This window comes from Bombina bombina, chromosome 4 (assembly GCF_027579735.1).
Source record: "Bombina bombina isolate aBomBom1 chromosome 4, aBomBom1.pri, whole genome shotgun sequence".
Classification (NCBI taxonomy): Eukaryota; Metazoa; Chordata; class Amphibia; order Anura; family Bombinatoridae; genus Bombina; species Bombina bombina.
Genome location: NC_069502.1, coordinates 11,026,351 through 11,045,471, shown reverse-complemented (window position 1 = coordinate 11,045,471; position 19,121 = coordinate 11,026,351). Strand labels below are relative to the sequence as shown.

The following is a 19,121-nucleotide window of genomic DNA, read 5'->3' as shown; positions in this document are numbered from 1 at the left end:
AATATCATGAGAATCATGATGTGTTACTTGTTGCGCTAAGGTTTCCAACCAAAAAGTTGAAGCTGCAGCAACATCAGCCAAAGATATAGCAGATCTAAGAAGATTACCTGAACACAGATAAGCTTTTCTTAGAAAGGATTCAATTTTCCTATCTAAAGGATCCTTAAACTAAGTACCATCTGACGTAGGAATAGTAGTACGTTTAGCAAGGGTAGAAATAGCCCCATCAACCTTAGGGATTTTGTCCCAAAATTCTAATCTGTCAGACGGCACAGGATATAATTGCTTAAAACGTTTAGAAGGAGTAAATGAATTACCCAATTTATCCCATTCTTTGGAAATTACTGCAGAAATAGCATTAGGAACAGGAAAAACTTCTGGAATAACCACAGGAGATTTAAATACCTTATCCAAACGTTTAGAATTAGTATCAAGAGGACCAGAATCCTCTATTTCTAAAGCAATTAGAACTTCTTTAAGTAAAGAACGAATAAATTCCATTTTAAATAAATATGAAGATTTATCAGCATCAACCTCTGAGACAGAATCCTCTGAACCAGAAGAGTCATCAGAATCAGAATGATGATGTTCATTTAAAAATTCATCTGTAGGGAGAGAAGTTTTAAAAGATTTTTTACGTTTACTAGAAGGAGAAATAACAGACATAGCCTTCTTTATGGATTCAGAAACAAAATCTCTTATGTCATCAGGAACATTCTGCACCTTAGATGTTGAAGGAACTGCAACAGGCAATGGTACTTTACTAAAGGAAATATTATCTGCATTAACAAGTTTGTCATGACAATCAATACAAACAACAGCTGGAGGAATAGCTACCAAAAGATGACGCAACTTCCGGCGACACGTATGACGCCGGAAACGGAAAAGAATTTTTGCGCCAAAAAAGTCTGCGCCAAGAATGACGCAATAAAATGAAGCATTTTCAGCCCCCGCGAGCCTAACAGCCCACAGGGAAAAAAGTCAAATTTTTGAAGGTAAGAAAAAATGATTAAATCAAATGCATTATCCCAAATATGAAACTGACTGTCTGAAAATAAGGAATGTTGAACATTCTGAGTCAAGGCAAATAAATGTTTGAATACATATATTTAGAACTTTATAAACAAAGTTCCCAACCATAGCTTTAGAGTGTCACAGAAAATAAGATTTACTTACCCCAGGACACTCATCTACATGTTTGTAGAAAGCCAAACCAGTACTGAAACGAGAATCAGCAGAGGTAATGGTATATATAAGAGTATATCGTCGATCTGAAAAGGGAGGTAAGAGATGAATCTCTACGACCGATAACAGAGAACCTATGAAATAGACCCCTTAGAAGGAGATCACTGCATTCAAATAGGCAATACTCTCCTCACATCCCTCTGACATTCACTGCACGCTGAGAGGAAAACCAGGCTCCAACTTGTTGCGGAGCGCATATCAACGTAGAATCTAGCACAAACTTACTTCACCACCTCCATCGGAGGCAAAGTTTGTAAAACTGAATTGTGGGTGTGGTGAGGGGTGTATTTATAGGCATTTTGAGGTTTGGGAAACTTTGCCCCTCCTGGTAGGAATGTATATCCCATACGTCACTAGCTCATGGACTCTTGCTAATTACATGAAAGAAAAGATATTTACGCCATATCTTATGGTAGATTTTCCTGGTGACAGGCTTCCGAGCCTGTATTAAGGTATCAATGACTGACTCGGAGAAGCCACGCCTTGATAGAATCAAGCGTTCAATCTCCATGCAGTCAGTCTCAGAGAAATTAGATTTGGATGATTGAAAGGACCTTGTATTAGAAGGTCCTGCCTCAGAGGCAGAGTCCATGGTGGAAGAGATGACATGTCCACTAGGTCTGCATACCAGGTCCTGCGTGGCCACGCAGGAGCTATCAGAATCACTGATGCTCTCTCCTGTTTGATTTTGGCAATCAGTCGAGGGAGCAGAGGAAACGGTGGAAACACATAGGCCAGGTTGAAGAACCAAGGAGCTGCTAGAGCATCTATCAGCGTTGCTCCCGGGTCCCTGGACCTGGATCCGTAACAAGGAAGCTTGGCGTTCTGGCGAGACGCCATGAGATCCAGTTCTGGTTTGCCCCAACGATGGACCAGTTGAGCAAACACCTCCGGATGGAGTTCCCACTCCCCCGGATGAAAAGTCTGACGACTTAGAAAATCCGCCTCCCAGTTCTCTACGCCTGGGATGTGGATCGCTGACAGGTGGCAAGAGTGAGACTCTGCCCAGCGAATTATCTTTGAGACTTCTAACATCGCTAGGGAACTCCTGGTTCCCCCTTGACGGTTGATGTAAGCCACAGTCGTGATGTTGTCCAACTGAAATCTGATGAACCTCAGTGTTGCTAACTGAGGCCAAGCTAGAAGAGCATTGAATATTGCTCTTAACTCCAGAATATTTATTGGGAGGAGTTTCTCCTCCTGAGTCCACGATCCCTGAGCCTTCAGGGAGTTCCAGACTGCGCCCCAACCTAAAAGGCTGGCATCTGTTGTTACAATCGTCCAATCTGGCCTGCGGAAGGTCATACCCTTGGACAGATGGACCCGAGAAAGCCACCAGAGAAGAGAATCTCTGGTCTCTTGATCCAGATTTAGTAGAGGGGACAAATCTGAGTAATCCCCATTCCACTGACTGATGTCCATTGCCGCTACCATTAAGCCGATTACTTCCATGCACTGAGCCACTGACGGGCGTGGAATGGAATGAAGGACACGGCAAGCATTTAGAAGTTTTGATAACCTGGACTCCGTCAGGTAAATTTTCATCTCTACAGAATCTAGGAAGGAGACTCTTGTGAGTGGTGATAGAGAACTCTTTTCCACGTTCACTTTCCACCCATGCGACCTCAGAAATGCCAGAACTATCTCTGTATGAGACTTGGCAATTTGAAAGCTTGACGCCTGTATCAGGATGTCGTCTAGATACGGAGCCACCGCTATGCCTCGCGGTCTTAGAACCGCCAGAAGTGAGTCCAGAACCTTTGTAAAAAACATAATTTATGTAAGAACTTACCTGATAAATTCATTTCTTTCATATTAGCAAGAGTCCATGAGCTAGTGACGTATGGGATATACATTCCTACCAGGAGGGGCAAAGTTTCCCAAACCTTAAAATGCCTATAGATACACCCCTCACCACACCCACAATTCAGTTTAACGAATAGCCAAGAAGTGGGGTGATAAGAAAAAAGTGCGAAAGCATATAAAATAAGGAATTGGAATAATTGTGCTTTATACAAAAAAATCAAAACCACCACAAAAAAGGGCGGGCCTCATGGACTCTTGCTAATATGAAAGAAATGAATTTATCAGGTAAGTTCTTACATAAATTATGTTTTCTTTCATGTAATTAGCAAGAGTCCATGAGCTAGTGACGTATGGGATAATGATTACCCAAGATGTGGATCTTTCCACACAAGAGTCACTAGAGAGGGAGGGATAAAATAAAGACAGCCAATTCCTGCTGAAAATAATCCACACCCAGAATAAAATTTTTAATGAAAAAACATAAGCAGAAGATTCAAACTGAAACCACTGCCTGAAGTACGTTTCTACCAAAAACTGCTTCAGAAGAAGAAAACACATCAAAAATGGTAGAATTTAGTAAAAGTATGCAAAGAGGACCAAGTTGCTGTTTTGCAAATCTGATCAACCGAAGCTTCATTCTTAAACGCCCAGGAAGTAGAAACTAACCTAGTAGAATGAGCTGTAATCCTTTGAGGCGGAGTGTTACCCGACTCAACATAGGCATGATGAAATAAAGATTTCAACCAAGATGCCAAAGAAATGGCAGAAGCTTTCTGGTCTTTTCTAGAACCGGAAAAGATGACAAATAGACTAGAAGTCTTTCGGAAAGACTTAATAGCTTCAACATAATATTACAAAGCTCTAACAGCATCCAAAGAATGCAATGATTTCTCCTTAGAATTCATAGGATTAGGACATAATGAAGGAACCACAATTTCTCTACTAATGTTGTTAGAATTCACAACCTTAGGTAAAAAATTCAAAAGAAGTTCGCAGCACCGCCTTATCCTGATGCAAAATCAGAAAAGGAGACTCACAAAAAAGAGTAGATAATTCAGAGACTCTTCTGGCGGAAGAGATGGCCAAAAGAAACAAAACTTTCCAAGAAAGTAATATAATGACCAAAGAATGCATGGGTTCAAAAGGAGGAGCTTGAAGAGCCCCCAGAACCAAATTCAAACTCCAAGGAGGAGAAATTGACTTAATGACAGGTTTTATACGAACCAAAGCTTGTACAAAACAATGAATATCAGGAAGAATAGCAATCTTTCTGTGAAAAAGAACAGAAAGAGCAGAGATTTGTCTTTCAAGAAACTTGCGGACAAACCTTTATCTAAACCATCCTGAAGAAATATAAGTCTTCCAGACTCTATAATATATCTCTCTAGATACAGATTTACGAGCCTGTCACATAGTATCAATCACAGAGTCAGAGAAACCTCTTTGACCAAGAATCAAGCGTTCAAACTCCACACCTTAAAATTAAGGTTTTGAGATCCTGATGGAAAAAAGAACCTTGAGACAGAAAGACTGGTCTTAACGGAAGAGTCCACAGCTGGCAAGAGGCCATCCGGACAAGATCCGCATACCAAAACCTGTGAGGCCATGTTGGAGCTACCAGCAGGACAAACGAGCATTCCTTAGAATATTGGAGAATACCCTTGGAAGAAGAACTAGAGGCGGAAAGATATAGGCAGGATGACACTAGTAAGGAAGAGATAATGCATCCACTGTCTCCGCCCGAGGATCCCTGGATCCGGACAGATACCAGGGAAGTTTCTTGTTTAGATGAGAAGCCATCAGATCTATTTCTGGGAGTTCCCACATTTGAACAATCTGAGGAAATACCTCTGGGTGAAGACCATTCGCCCAGGTGCAACGTTTGGCGACTGAGATTATCCGCTTTCCAATTGTCCATACCTGGGATATGAACCGCAGAGATTAGACAGGAGCTGGATTCCGCCCAAACCAAAATTCGAGATACTTCTTTCATAGCCAGAGGACTGTGAGTCCCTCCTTGATGATTGATGTATGCCACAGTAGTGACATTGTCTGTCTGAAAACAAATGAACGATTCTCTCTTCAGAAGAGGCCAAGACTGAAGAGCTCTGAAATTGCACGGAGTTCCAAAATATTGATCGGAAATCTCACCTCCTGAGATTCCCAAACCCCTTGTGCCGTCAGATACCCCCACACAGCTCCCCAACCTGTAAGACTTGCATCTGTTGAGATTATAGTCCAGGTCGGAAGAACAAAGAAGCCCCCTGAACTAAATGATGGTGATCTGTCCACCATGTCAGAGAGTGTTGTATAATCGGTTTAAAGATATTAAGTGAGATATCTTTGAGTAATCCCTGCACCATTGGTTCAGCATACAGAGCTGAAGAGGTCGCATGTGAAAACGAGCAAAGGAGATCGCATCTGATGCGGCAGTCCTAAGACCTAAAATTTCCATGCATAAGGCTACCAAAGGGAATGATTGTGACTGAAGGTTTTGACAAGCTGAAATCAATGTTAAACTTCTCTTGTCTGACAAGGACAGAGTCATAGACACTGAATCTATTCTAGAAACCTAAAAAGGTTACCCTTGTCTGAGGAATCAATGAACTGATTGGTAAATTGATCCTCCAACCATGAACTTGAAGAAACAACACAAGTCGATTCGTTTGAGATTCTTCGAAAATGAGAAGACTGAGCAAGTACCCAGATATCGTCCAATAAGGAAATACCAAAACCCTGTTCTCTGATTACAGAAAGAAGGGCACCGAGAACCTTTGAAAAAAATTCTTGGAACTGAGGCTAGAGCCACAAAACTGGTAATGCTTGTCTAAAAAGAGAATCTCAGACACTAAAAGTGATCTGGATGAATCGGAATATGCAGATACACATCCTGTAAATCTATTGTAGACATATAATGCCCTTGCTAAACAAAAGGCAGGACAGTCCTACAGAAACTGAATGTTGGAATCCTTACATAACGATTCAATATTGATAGATCCGGAACTGGTCTGAAGGAATTGACCTTCTTTGGTACAATGAAAAGATAAAATAAAACCCCAGCCCCTGTTCCAGAACTGGAACTGGCATAATTACTCCAGCCAACTCTAGATCTGAAACACATTTCAGAAATGCTGAGCCTTTGCTGTGTTAACTGGGACACGGGAAAGAAAAAATCTCTTAGCAGGAGGCCTTAACTGAAGCCAATGCTGTACCTTTCTGAAACAATGTTCTAAAACCAGAAATTGAGAACGGAATTGATCAAAATTTCTTTGAAGAAAACGTAATCTGCCCCATACCAGCTGAGCTGGAATAAGGTCCGCACCTTCATGGGTACTTAGGAGCTGGCTATAGGTTTTCTATAAGGCTTGGATATATTCCAAACTGGAAATAGTTTCCAAACTGATACCACTCCTGAGGATGAAGGATCAGGCTTTTGTTCCTTATTGTGAGGAAAGGAACGAAAAATGAATATTAGACCTAAATTTACCTTAGATTTTTTATCCTATGGTAAAAAAAGTTCCCTTCCTTCCAGAAACAGTTGAAATAATAATTTATTACCCTGGAAAGAAAAAGAAAGCAAAGTTGACTTAGAAGACATATCAGCATTCCAAGTTTAATCCATAAAGCTTTTCTAGCTAAAATAGCTAGAGACATATACCTGACATCAACTCTAATGATATCAAAAGATGGTATCACCAATAAAATTATTAGCATGTTATAGAATAATAATAATGCTATAAAATTATGATCTGTTACTTGTTGCGCTAAAGCTTCTAACCAAAAAGTTGAAGCTGCAGCAACATCCGCTAAAAATATAGCAGGTCTAAGAAGATTACCTGAACATAAGTAAGCTTTTCTTAGAAAGGATTCAATTTTCCTATCTAAAGGATCCTTAAAATGAATTACTATCTACCGTAGGAATAGTAGCACATTTAGCAGGAGTAGAGACAGCCCCATAACCTTAGGGATTTTGTCCCAAAAAAACTCTAATCTGTCAGATGGCACAGGATATAATTGCTTAAACGTTTAGAAGGAGTAAATGAATTACCCAAATTATTCCATTCCCTGGAAATTACTTCAGAAATAGCATCAGGGAGATTAAACACTTCTGGAATAACTACAGGAGATTTAAAAACCGTATTTAAATGTTTAGATTTAGTATCAAGAGGACCAGAATCCTCCATTTCTAATGCAATTAATACTTCTTTAAATAAAGAACGAATAAATTCCATCTTGAACAAATACAAAGATTTATCAGCATCAACCTCTGAGACAGAAACCTCTGAACCAGAAGAACCATTATCAGTATCAGAATGATGATGTTCATTTAAAAATTCATCTGAAAAAGAGAAGTTTTAAAAGACTTTTATGTAAACTAGAAGGAGAAATAACAGACATAGCCTTCTTAATGGATTTAAAAAAAATAAAATCTCTTATGTTTATCAGGAACACTCTGAAAATTAGATGTTGACGGAACAGCAACAGGTAATGTAACAGTACTAAAGGAAATTTTATCTGCATTAATAAGTTTGTCATGACATGCAATACAAACAACAGCTGGAGAAACAGATACCAAAAATTATAGCAGATACACTTAGCTTGATAGCTCCAGCACTAGACAGCGATTTTCCTGTAGTATCTTCTGACTCAGATGCAACGTGAGACATCTTGCAATATGTAAGAGAAAAAACAACATATAAAGCAAAATTGATCAAATTCCTTAAATGACAGTTTCAGGAATGGGAAAAAATGCCAAAAAACAAGCTTCTAGCAACCAGAAGCAATGAAAAAATAAGACTTAAATAATGTGGAGACAAAAGCGACGCCCTTATTTTTTAGCGCCAAATAAGACGCCCACATTATTTGGCGCCTAAATGCTTTTGGCGCCAAAAATGACGCCACATCCGGAACGCCGACATTTTTGGCGCAAAATAACGTCAAAAAATGACGCAACTTCCGGCGACACGTATGACGCCGGAAACGGAAAAGAATTTTTGCGCCAAAAAAGTCAGCGCCAAAAATGACGCAATAAAATGAAGTATTTTCAGCCCCCGCGAGCCTAACAGCCCACAGGAAAAAAAGAGTCAAATTTTTGAAGGTAAGAAAAAATGATTAATTCAAATGCATTATCCCAAATATGAAACTGACTGTCTGAAAAATAAGGAAAGTTGAACATTCTGAGTCAAGGCAAATAAATGTTTGAATACATATATTTAGAACTTTATAAACAAAGTGCCCAACCATAGCTTTAGAGTGTCACAGAAAATAAGATTTACTTACCCCAGGACACTCATCTACATGTTTGTAGAAAGCCAAACCAGTACTGAAACGAGAATCAGCAGAGGTAATGGTATATATAAGAGTATATCGTCGATCTGAAAAGGGAGGTAAGAGATGAATCTCTACGACCGATAACAGAGAACCTATGAAATAGACCCCGTAGAAGGAGATCACTGCATTCAAATAGGCAATACTCTCCTCACATCCCTCTGACATTCACTGCACGCTGAGAGGAAAACCGGGCTCTAACTTGCTGCGGAGCGCATATCAACGTAGAATCTAGCACAAACTTACTTCACCACCTCCATCGGAGGCAAAGTTTGTAAAACTGAATTGTGGGTGTGGTGAGGGGTGTATTTATAGGCATTTTAAGGTTTGGGAAACTTTGCCCCTCCTGGTAGGAATGTATATCCCATACGTCACTAGCTCATGGACTCTTGCTAATTACATGAAAGAAATTCTCGGGGCAGTGGCCAACCCGAAGGGAAGAGCTACAAATTGGTAATGCCTGTCTAGAAAGGCAAACCTTAGGAACCGATGATGATCTTTGTGAATCGGTATGTGAAGGTAGACATCCTTTAAGTCCACTGTGGTCATGTACTGACCCTCTTGGATCATGGGTAGGATGGTCCGAATAGTTTCCATTTTGAATGATGGAACTCTGAGGAATTTGTTTAAGATCTTTAGATCCAAGATTGGTCTGAAGGTTCCCTCTTTCTTGAGAACCACAAACAGATTTGAATAAAATCCCTGTCCTTGTTCCGTCCGCGGAACTGGATGGATCACTCCCATTACTAGGAGGTCTTGCACACAGCTTAGGAATGCCTCTTTCTTTATCTGGTTTGCTGATAACCTTCAAAGATGAAATCTCCCTTGTGGAGGAGAAGCTTTGAAGTCCAGAAGATATCCCTGAGATATGATCTCCAACGCCCAGGGATCCTGAACATCTCTTGCCCACGCCTGGGCGAAGAGAGAAAGTCTGCCCCCCACTAGATCCGTTTCCGGATAGGGGGCCGTTCCTTCATGCTGTCTTGGGGGCAAGCAGCAGGCTTTCTGGCCTGCTTGCCCTTGTTCCAGGACTGGTTAGGTTTCCAGGCCTGTCTGGAATGAGCAACAGTTCCCTCTTGTTTTGAAGCGGAGGAAGTTGATGCTGCTCCTGCCTTGAAATTTCGAAAGGCACGAAAATTAGACTGTTTGGCCTTTGATTTGGCCCTGTCCTGAGGAAGGGTATGACCCTTGCCTCCAGTAATGTCAGCAATAATTTCCTTCAAGCCAGGCCCGAATAAGGTCTGCCCCTTGAAAGGAATGTTGAGTAATTTAGACTTTGAAGTCACGTCAGCTGACCAGGATTTAAGCCATAGCGCCCTACGCGCCTGGATGGCGAATCCGGAATTCTTAGCCGTTAGTTTAGTCAAATGAACAATGGCATCAGAAACAAATGAGTTAGCTAGCTTAAGCGTTCTAAGCTTGTCAATAATTTCATTCAATGGAGCTGTCTGGATGGCCTCTTCCAGGGCCTCAAACCAGAATGCCGCCGCAGCAGTGACAGGCGCAATGCATGCAAGGGGCTGTAAAATAAAACCTTGTTGAATAAACATTTTCTTAAGGTAACCCTCCAATTTTTTATCCATTGGATCTGAAAAAGCACAACTGTCCTCAACCGGGATAGTGGTACGCTTTGCTAAAGTAGAAACTGCTCCCTCCACCTTAGGGACCGTCTGCCATAAGTCCCGTGTAGTGGCGTCTATTGGAAACATTTTTCTAAATATAGGAGGTGGGGGAAAAGGGCACACCGGGTCTATCCCACTCCTTGCTAATAATTTCTGTAAGCCTTTTAGGTATAGGAAAAACGTCAGTACAAACCGGCACCGCATAGTATCTATCCAATTTCTCTGGAATTGCAACTGTGTTACAGTCATTCAGAGCAGCTAATACCTCCCCAAGCAATACACTGAGGTTCTCAAGCATAAATTTAAAATTAGAAATCTCTGAATCAGGTTTCCCCGAGTCAGAGATGTCACCCACAGACTGAAGCTCTCCGTCCTCATGTTCTGCATACTGTGACGCAGTATCAGACATGGCTCTAACAGCATTTGCGCGCTCTGTATCTCTCCTAAAGCCAGAGCTATCGCGCTTGCCTCTTAATTCAGGCAATCTAGATAATACATCTGACAGGGTATTATTCATGATTGCAGCCATGTCCTGCAAGGTAATCGCTATGGGCGTCCCTGATGTAATTGGCGCCATATTAGCGTGCGTCCCCTGAGAGGGAGGCGAAGGGTCTGACACGTGGGGAGAGTTAGTCGGCATAACTTCCCCCTCGACAGAACCCTCTGGTGATAATTATTTTATAGATAAAGACTGATCTTTACTGTTTAAGGTGAAATCAATACATTTAGTACACATTCTCCTATGGGGCTCCACCATGGCTTTCAAACATAATGAACAAGTAGGTTCCTCTGTGTCAGACATGTTTAAACAGACTAGCAATGAGACTAGCAAGCTTGGAAAACACTTTAAAACAAGTTTACAAGCAATATAAAAAACGTTACTGCGCCTTTAAGAAACACAAATTTTCCCAAATTTTGAAATAACAGTGAAAAAATGCAGTTACACTAACGAAATTTTTACAGTGTATGTAATAAGTTAGCAGAGCATTGCACCCACTTGCAAATGGATGATTAACCCCTTAATACCAAAAACGGAATAACTAAAAAAACAAAAAACGTTTTTGTCATTTAACAGTCACAACAACTGCCACAGGTCTACTGTGGTTTTTTTCCTCCCTCAATACGACTTTTGAAGCCTTTTGAGCCCTTCAGAGAAATCCTGGATCATGCAGGAAGAAGCTGGATGTCTGTGTCTGTAATTTTTGCTGTGCAAAAAACCGCCAAAATAGGCCCCTCCCACTCATATTACAACAGTGGGAAGCCTCAGGGAACTGTTTCTAGGCAAAATTCAAGCCAGCCATGTGGAAAAAACAAGGCCACAATAAGTTTTATCACCAAACATATGTAAAAAACGATTAAACATGTCAGCAAATGTTTTAAAATACACTTTTATAAGAGTATGTATCTCTATTAATAAGCCTGATACCAGTCGCTATCACTGCATTTAAGGCTTTACTTACATTACTTCGGTATCAGCAGCCTTTTCTAGCAAATTCCATCCCTAGAAAAATATTAACTGCACATACCTTATTACAGGAAAAACATAATTTATGTAAGAACTTACCTGATAAATTAATTTCTTTCATATTAGCAAGAGTCCATGAGCTAGTGACGTATGGGATATACATTCCTACCAGTAGGGGCAATGTTTCCCAAACCTTAAAATGCCTATAAATACACCCCTCACCACACCCACAAATCAGTTTAACGAATAGCCAAGAAGTGGGGTGATAAGAAAAAAGTGCGAAAGCATAAAAAATAAGGAATTGGAATAATTGTGCTTTATACAAAAAAAATCATAACCACCACAAAAAAAGGGTGGGCCTCATGGACTCTTGCTAATATGAAAGAAATGAATTTATCAGGTAAGTTCTTACATAAATTATGTTTTCTTTCATGTAATTAGCAAGAGTCCATGAGCTAGTGACGTATGGGATAATGACTACCCAAGATGTGGATCTATCCACGCAAGAGTCACTAGAGAGGGAGGGATAAAATAAAGACAGCCAATTCCTGCTGAAAATAATCCACACCCAAAATAAAGTTTAAATGAAAACATAAGCAGAAGATTCAAACTGAAACAGCTGCCTGAAGTACTTTTCTACCAAAAACTGCTTCAGAAGAAGAAAACACATCAAAATGGTAGAATTTAGTAAAAGTATGCAAAGAAGACCAAGTTGCTGCATTGCAAATCTGATCAACCGAAGCTTCATTCCTAAACGCCCAGGAAGTAGAAACTGACCTAGTAGAATGAGCTGTAATCCTCTGAGGCGGAGTTTTACCCGACTCAACATAGGCATGATGAATTAAAAATTTCAACCAAGATGCCAAAGAAATGGCAGAAGCTTTCTGGCCTTTTCTAGAACCGGAAAAGATGACAAATAGACTAGAAGTCTTTCGGAAAGTCTTAGTAGCTTCAACATAATATTTCAAAGCTCTAACAACATCCAAAGAATGCAATGATTTCTCCTTAAAATTCTTAGGATTAGGGCATAATGAAGGAACTACAATTTCTCTACTAATGTTGTTGGAATTCACAACCTTAGGTAAAAATTCAAAAGAAGTTCGCAACACTGCCTTATCCTGATGAAAAATCAGAAAAGGAGACTCACAAGAAAGAGCAGACAATTCAGAGACTCTTCTGGCAGAAGAGATGGCCAAAAGGAACAAAACTTTCCAAGAAAGTAATTTAATGTCCAATGAATGCATAGGTTCAAACGGAGGAGCTTGAAGAGCCCCCAGAACCAAATTCAAACTCCAAGGAGGAGAAATTGACTTAATGACAGGTTTTATACGAACCAAGGCTTGTACAAAACAATGAATATCAGGAAGATTAGCAATCTTTCTGTGAAAAAGAACAGAAAGAGCAGAGATTTGACCTTTCAAGGAACTTGCGGACAAACCTTTATCTAAACCATCCTGAAGAAACTGTAAAATTCTCGGAATTCTAAAAGAATGCCAGGAAAAATGATGAGACAGACACCAAGAAATATAAGTCTTCCAGACTCTATAATATATCTCTCTAGATACAGATTTACGAGCCTGTAACATAGTATTAATCACAGAGTCAGAGAAACCTCTTTGACCAAGAATCAAGCGTTCAATCTCCATACCTTTAAATGTAAGGATTTGAGATCCTGATGGAAAAAAGGACCTTGCGACAGAAGGTCTGGTCTTAACGGAAGAGTCCACGGTTGGCAAGAGGCCATCCGGACAAGATCCGCATACCAAAACCTGTGAGGCCATGCAGGAGCTACCAGCAGAACAAACGAGCATTCCTTCAGAACCTTGGAGATTACTCTTGGAAGAAGAACTAGAGGCGGAAAGATATAGGCAGGATGATACTTCCAAGGAAGTGATAATGCATCCACTGCCTCCGCCTGAGGATCCCGGGATGTGGACAGATACCTGGGAAGTTTCTTGTTTAGATGAGAAGCCATCAGATCTATTTCTGGAAGTTCCCACATTTGAACAATCTGAAGAAATACCTCTGGGTGAAGAGACCATTCGCCCGGATGCAACGTTTGGCGACTGAGATAATCCGCTTCCCAATTGTCTATTCCTGGAATATGAACCGCAGAGATTAGACAGGAGCTGGATTCCGCCCAAACCAGAATTCTAGATACTTCTTTCATAGCCAGAGGACTGTGAGTCCCTCCTTGATGATTGATGTATGCCACAGTTGTGACATTGTCTGTCTGAAAACAAATGAACGATTCTCTCTTTAGAAGAGGCCATGACTGAAGAGCTCTGAAAATTGCACAGAGTTCCAAAATATTGATCGGTAATCTCACCTCCTGAGATTCCCAAACCCCTTGTGCTGTCAGAGACCCCCACACAGCTCCCCAACCTGTAAGACTTGCATCTGTTGAAATTACAGTCCAGGTCGGAAGAACAAAAGAAGCCCCCTGAACTAAACGATGGTGATCTGTCCACCACGTCAGAGAGTGTCGTACAATCGGTTTTAAAGATATAAATTGAGATATCTTTGTGTAATCCCTGCACCATTGGTTCAGCATACAGAGCTGAAGAGGTCGCATGTGAAAACGAGCAAAGGGGATCGCGTCCGATGCAGCAGTCATAAGACCTAGAATTTCCATGCATAAGGCTACCGAAGGGAATGATTGTGACTGAAGGTTTCGACAAGCTGAAATCAATTTTAGACGTCTCTTGTCTGTCAAAGACAGAGTCATGGACACTGAATCTATCTGGAAACCCAAAAAGGTTACCCTTGTCTGAGGAATCAATGAACTTTTTAGAGAATTGATACTCCAACCATGATTTTGAAGAAACAACAAAAGTCGATTCGTATGAAATTCTGCTAAATGTGAAGACTGAGCAAGTACCAAGATATTGTCCAAATAAGGAAATACCACAATACCCTGTTCTCTGATTACAGATAGAAGGGCACCGAGAACCTTTGTAAAAATTCTTGGAGCTGTTGCTAGGCCAAACGGCAGAGCCACAAACTGATAATGCTTGTCTAGGAAAGAGAATCTCAGAAACTGATAGTGAGCTGTATGAATCGGAATATGCAGATATGCATCCTGTAAATCTATTGTAGACATATAATGCCCTTGCTGAACAAAAGGCAGGATAGTCCTTACAGTTACCATTTTGAATGTTGGTATCCTTACATAACGATTCAATATTTTTAGATCCAGAACTGGTCTGAAGGAATTCTCCTTCTTTGGTACAATGAAGAGATTCGAATAAAACCCCAGCCCCTGTTCCAGAACTGGAACTGGCATAATTACTCCAGCCAACTCTAGATCTGAAACACATTTCAGAAGTGCTTGAGCTTTCGCTGGGTTTACTGGGACACGGGAAAGAAAGAATCTCTTTGCAGGAGGTCTTATCTTGAAACCAATTCTGTACCCTTCTGAAATAATGTTCTGAATCCAAAGATTGTGAACAGAATTGATCCAAATTTCTTTGAAAAAACGTAATCTGCCCCCTACCAGCTGAGCTGGAATGAGGGCCGCACCTTCATGTGGACTTAGAAGCTGGCTTTGCTTTTCTAGACGGCTTGGATTTATTCCAGACTGGAGATGGTTTCCAAACTGAAACTGCTCCTGAGGATGAAGGATCAGGCTTTTGTTCTTTGTTGAAACGAAAGGAACGAAAACGATTATTAGCCCTGTTTTTACCCTTAGATTTTTTATCCTGTGGTAAAAAAGTTCCTTTCCTACCAGTAACAGTTGAGATAATAGAATCCAACTGAGAACCAAATAATTTATTACCCTGGAAAGAAAGGGAAAGTAGAGTCGATTTAGAAGACATATCAGCATTCCAAGTTTTAAGCCATAAAGCTCTTCTAGCTAAAATAGCTAGAGACATAAACCTGACATCAACTCTGATAATATCAAAAATGGCATCACAGATAAAATTATTAGCATGTTGAAGAAGAATAATAATGTTATGAGAATCATGATCTGTTACTTGTTGTGCTAAAGTTTCCAACCAAAAAGTTGAAGCTGCAGCAACATCCGCCAAAGATATAGCAGGTCTAAGAAGATTACCTGAACACAAATAAGCTTTTCTTAGAAAGGATTCAATTTTCCTATCTAAAGGATCCTTAAAGGAAGTACCATCTGCCGTAGGAATAGTAGTACGTTTAGCAAGGGTAGAGATAGCCCCATCAACTTTAGGGATTTTGTCCCAAAACTCTAATCTGTCAGACGGCACAGGATATAATTGCTTAAAATGTTTAGAAGGAGTAAATGAATTACCCAAATTATTCCATTCCCTGGAAATTACTTCAGAAATAGCACCAGGAACAGGAAAAACTTCTGGAATAACTACAGGAGATTTAAAGACCTTGTCTAAACGTTTAGATTTAGTATCAAGAGGACCAGAATCCTCAATTTCTAATGCAATTAGGACTTCTTTAAGTAAAGAATGAATAAATTCCATTTTAAATAAATATGAAGATTTATCAGCATCAACCTCTGAAACAGAATCCTCTGAACCAGAAGAATCATTAGAATCAGAATGATGATGTTCATTTAAAAATTCATCTGGATAAAGAGAAGTTTTAAAAGACTTTTTATGTTTTCTAGAAGGAGGAATAACAGACATAGCCTTCTTAATAGATTCAGAAACAAAATCTCTTATGTTATCAGGAACACTCTGAACATTAGATGTTGATGGAACTGCAACAGGTAATGGTATTTTACTAAAGGAAATATTTTCTGCATTAACAAGTTTGTCATGACATTTAATACAAACAACAGCTGGAGGAACAGCTACCAAAAGTTTACAGCAGATACACTTAGCTTTGGTAGTTCCAGCACCAGGCAGCGATTTTCCTGAAGTATCTTCTGACTCAGATGCAACATGAGACATCTTGCAATATGTAAGAGAAAAAACAACATATAAAGCAAAATTGATCAAATTCCTTAAATGACAGTTTCAGGAATGGGAAAAAATGCCAAAGAACAAGCTTCTAGCAACCAGAAGCAATGAAAAATGAGACTTAAATAATGTGGAGACAAAATCGATGCCCATATTTTTTTAGCGCCAAATAAGACGCCCACATTATTTGGCGCCTAAATGCTTTTGGCGCCAAAAATGACGCCACATCCGTAACGCCGACATTTTTGGCGCAACTTCCGGCGACACGTATGACGCCGGAAACAGAAAAGATTTTTTGCGCCAAAAAAGTCTGCGCCAAGAATGACGCAATAAAATGAAGCATTTTCAGCCCCCGCGAGCCTAACAGCCCACAGGGAAAAAGTCAAATTTTTTAAGGTAAGAAAAAATGATTGATTCAAATGCATTATCCCAAATATGAAACTGACTGTCTGAAAATAAGGAATGTTGAACATCCTGGGTCAAGGCAAATAAATGTTTGAATACATATATTTAGAACTTTATAAAAAAAGCGCCCAACCATAGCTTAGAGTGTCACAGAAAATAAGATTTACTTACCCCAGGACACTCGTCTACATGTTGTAGAAAGCCAAACCAGTACTGAAACGAAAATCAGCAGAGGTAATGGTATATATATATATATAAGAGTATATCGTCGATCTGAAAAGGGAGGTAAGAGATGAATCTCTACGACCGATAACAGAGAACCTATGAAATAGACCCCGTAGAAGGAGATCATTGCATTCAAATAGGCAATACTCTCCTCACATCCCTCTGACATTCACTGCACGCTGAGAGGAAAACCGGGCTTCAACCTGTTGCGGAGCGCAAATCAACGTAGAATCTAGCACAAACTTACTTCACCACCTCCATAGGAGGCAAAGTTTGTAAAAACTGATTTGTGGGTGTGGTGAGGGGTGTATTAATAGGCATTTTAAGGTTTGGGAAACTTTGCCCCTCCTGGTAGGAATGTATATCCCATACGTCACTAGCTCATGGACTCTTGCTAATTACATGAAAGAAACCTGCACGCTATTACCCCTCTGAAGTTACCTCACTCCTCAGAATATGTGAGAACAGTAAAGGATCTTAGTTACTTCTGCTAAGATCATAGAAAACGCAGGCAGATTCTTCTAAATACTGCCTGAAATAAACAGTACACTCCGGTACCATTTAAAAATAACAAACTTTTGATTGAAGAAATAAACTAAGTATAAAACACCACAGTCCTCTTATGACCTCCATCTTAGTTGAGAGTTGCAAGAGAATGACTGGATATGGCAGTGAGGGGAGGAGCTATATAGCAGCTCTGCTGTGGGTGATCCTCTTGCAACTTCCTGTTGGGAAGGAGAATATCCCACAAGTAATGGATGATCCGTGGACTGGATACACTTAACAAGAGAAAAAGCAGGCAGCGAAACTCGTCAACGCTGATTGCTTGTGGAGCTGTTAATATGAGTCGGGATGGTTTCGCAGAAAGACTCTCCCTGCATCTCCGGACTCTTTCACCCATGCTCTCATTGAGAGGCTGAAAGGACTACTTAAAACTTAAGGCCCATGCCGAAGAGTTCTACCCTCCTTAAGAGACTATCGAAAACTTCTGACACCTCTCTGCCAATCTCCTGGGACGAAAGGCAAAGAATAACTGGGGGATGAGGGAAGTGGGGGAGGTATTTAAGCCTTTGGCTGGGGTGTCTTTGCCTCCTCCTGGTGGCCAGGTTCTGTATTCCCAAAAGTAATGAATGCAGCTGTGGACTCTTTCCATTTATGAAGAAAATTGAGTACACCCCTCACATTTTTGTAAATATTTTATTATATCTTCATGTGACAACACTGAAGAAATGACAGTTTGCTACAATATAAAGTATTCAGTGTACAGCCTGTATAACAGTGTAAATTTGCTGTCCCCTCAAAATAACACACAGCCATTAATGTCTAAACCGTTGGCAACAAAAGTGGGCCCAAAGTGTCAATATTTTGTGTGGCCACCATTATTTTCCAGCACTGCCTTAACCCTCTTGGGCATGGAGTTCACCAGAGCTTCACAGGTTGCCACTGGAGTCCTCTCCCACTCCTCCATGACGACATCACGGAGCTGGTGGATGTTAGAGACCTTGCGCTCCCCCACCTTCTGTTTGAGGATGCCCCACAGATGCTCAATAGGGTTTAGGTCTGGAGACATGCTTGGCCAGTCCATCACCTTTACCCTCAGCTTCTTTAGCAAGGCAGTGGTCGTCTTGGAGGTGTGTTAGAGACTAAATGAATGGACTTTTCCCACCGAAATAGAACTTAAATGATGATAGCTATATATACACATTACCCGCACTGCTTGCTGAGCACTCCTTACCGCACTGTGCTTTCCAATGGACACAAGCTGGGGACCCACAATACGAATCACTTCTACACCTCTAGCAGCCGGCAGGAACTTAATGGAGATCTCAGCAGCCTAAACATGAGAGGAGATTATCAATGGCGTCAGGGTGCACAATGGGAAAGAAAAAGAGGGCGACTCCTAGTGCAAATCAGTAGGTAATAAAACACCCACTAGCTGTTCCCAACAGGTGGATACTCACAAGTTGTAAAGCACACTGTAGTGCGATAGAAGCATGCTGGGTATATTAAAGTGTCCCAGCGCACATCAAGACCAAGGTTGTTCTCCGTTTCAGGATCTTCAAGGCAATAAATGATGAACAGGAGACTCCAGTATAAAAATATTTTTTACTTTATAAAAAAAGTATTAAAAAC

At 40.5% G+C, this 19,121-nt stretch overlaps 1 protein-coding gene across 1 annotated transcript in view; it reads right to left on the bottom strand.

Moving 5' to 3' along the window:
- The window catches only part of IFT172 (intraflagellar transport 172), a gene marked incomplete in the record, with an annotated part of 949,422 nt that overhangs the window by 339,506 nt on the left and 590,795 nt on the right, over positions 1–19,121 (bottom strand). Inside the window, 1 exon segment of the mRNA XM_053710932.1 lies at positions 18,724–18,822. Coding sequence (XP_053566907.1) covers positions 18,724–18,822 — 99 coding nt within the window.